Source organism: Prionailurus bengalensis, chromosome B1 (assembly GCF_016509475.1).
Source record: "Prionailurus bengalensis isolate Pbe53 chromosome B1, Fcat_Pben_1.1_paternal_pri, whole genome shotgun sequence".
NCBI lineage: Eukaryota > Metazoa > Chordata > Mammalia > Carnivora > Felidae > Prionailurus > Prionailurus bengalensis.
Window position 1 is genome coordinate 32,341,063 of NC_057344.1, and position 2,387 is coordinate 32,343,449.

Below are 2,387 nucleotides of genomic sequence, written 5' to 3' on the forward strand. Positions count from 1 at the left end.
CTACTTCTCCAAGAACACAGTGATAGACAGATTTTGCCCCTGCCAGACAACCTCCCAGGTGGATTACTACACAATACCTTTAGTCATCTCTGTAGCTGTGTGAAAAGAACTGCCCAAGCTGGGCTCAGGAAGCATGCTAGATCCACTGGCACTCATGGTCAAGTCAAGTTCACTCTGCAGGTTCTGGGCTCCATGATGGGCCAGACCACTATGTCTCCCTGATCCACACCCTGCCTGAAGACTCTGCCACATCTCACAGAGAGTCATCACCCCGCACTCAGGGCCAGCCCTGGGAGCCCTTTCCTGCTAGCCCAAGTTCTGACCTGAAGACCTCCTCCTGGTGGCCTCCTTCTCCAAGTCTATCCCTTCTCAGTGAAGTTACCCATGATAGGTTGTCCACATGGTTCGAAGGGTCCGGTGATTTTCTCTTTTACATTCTCTTTTTAAATGGCTACCAAGTATCCCAACTTGGGCAGGCATTGGATAGGGTAAATATAAAAATATGATGACTAATGAACATTACAGCCAGTTTTACAGAAATAAAAGGGGTTATGAGACTACCATAAAACAGTTGTATGACAATAAATGGGATCACCTTGATGAAATGGGCAAGTTCCTAGAAACATACAACCTATCTAGACTGAATCATGAAGAATTAGAAAATCTAAACAGACCGGGGCCGGGGCTGGCGGGCGTGGGGAAAATGGCGGCGGTGGCGAACGGGACCGGAGGTAACAGCGGGATGGAGGTGGATGCAGCAGTAGTCCCCAGCGTGATGGCCTCCGGTGTGACAGGGAGCGTCTCAGTCCTCTTCATCCCCTTGTCATTCTCAACATTTCAGACCATTGGATTCGTATGCGCTCCCGGGAGGGGCGGCCTATGCAGGTGATTGGGGCTCTGATCGGGAAACAGGAGGGCCAAAATATCGAGGTGATGAACTCCTTTGAGCTGCTGTCCCACGCCGTGGAAGAGAAGATTATCATTGACAAGGAGTGTTACTACACCAAGGAGGAGCAGTTCAAACAGGTGTTCAAGGAGCTGGAGCTTCTGGGTTGGTATACCCCCGGGGGGCTGCCTGACCCCTCTGACATCCACGTCCAGAAGCAGGCGTGCGAGATCATGGAGAGCCCTCTCTTTCTTAAGTTGAACCCTATGACCAGGCACACACATCTTCCCAACAGTGTTTTTGAGTCTGTCATCGATATAATCAATGGAGAGGCCACAATGTTGTTTGCTGAGCTGACCTACACTCTGGCCACAGAGGAAGCTGAATGCATGGGTGTAAACCACGTAGCCCGAATGACAGCCAAAGGCCGTGGGGAGAACTCCACTGTGGCTGAACACCTGATAGAGCAACACAGTGCTATTAAGATGCTGCACAGCCGGGTCAAACTCATCTGGGAATACATCAAGGCCTCTGAAGCAGGGGAGGTCCCCTTTAATCAAGAAATCCTGCGGGAGGCCTATGCTCTGTGTCACTGCCTCCCAGTGTTCAGCACAGACAAGTTCAAGACAGACTTTTACAATCAATGTAATGACGTGGGGCTCGTGGCCTACCCTGGCACCATCAGCAAAACGTGCAACACCATGAACCAGTTTGTGAACAAGTTCAACGTCCTCTATGATCGACAAGGCATTGGCAGGTGGATGCAGGGGCTTTTCTTCTGAGAGGGTACTTGAAGGGAGGATGCACAGGTTGGACAGTGGTCCCACAGGGGAGGGGTGTTACACTCCCTTTAGAGAAACCTCTGTCAATAATAAAAGGGAAGCAGCCCCTCAGCACCCCCCCCCATCTAAACAGACCAATAATGAGTAAGAAAATTGAATCAGTAATCAAAAAACTTGCTAATCAAAAAACTGCTATCCCACGACCAGGTGGCTTCATTAGTGAATTCTACTAAGCATTAAAAGAAGAACTAAAGTAATCGTCTTTAAATTCATCAAAAAGGTTGAAGAGGAAGTAACAACATCCAAATTCATTTCATGAGGCTGGCATTACTCTGATACTGAAGCTAGGCACTACAATAAAATTATAGACCAATAGCCCTGATGAATAGTGACACATAAATCCTAAACAAAATCCTAGAAAAAAGAATTCAACAGCACATTAAAAGGATCATAGTGATGACCTAAGGAGCTTTTTATCCTGGAATGCAAGGATGGTTCAACAAATGAAAATCAATCAATGCAATATACCAACCAAATTAACAGAATGAAAGACAAAATAACATAATAGTCTCAGCTGATGAAGAAAAAGCATTTGACAATATTAAACATCCTATATGATAAAAACACTCAACAAACTGAGAGTAGAAGAAAACTGTATCAACATAATAAAGACCATATATGAGAAGCCCACAGCTAACACTTTTCCTATAAGATAAGGA

At 46.4% G+C, this 2,387-nt stretch overlaps 1 protein-coding gene across 1 annotated transcript; it reads left to right on the plus strand.

Moving 5' to 3' along the window:
- The first annotated feature begins 562 nt into the window (after positions 1-562).
- On the plus strand, positions 563-1,786 carry LOC122467640 (COP9 signalosome complex subunit 6-like). The gene is given in 2 exon segments (XM_043554112.1): positions 563-806; positions 809-1,786. Coding segments are annotated over 2 exon segments (1,062 nt in total). The 5' UTR covers positions 563-604; the 3' UTR covers positions 1,669-1,786.
- The last annotated feature ends 601 nt before the right edge of the window (positions 1,787-2,387 follow it).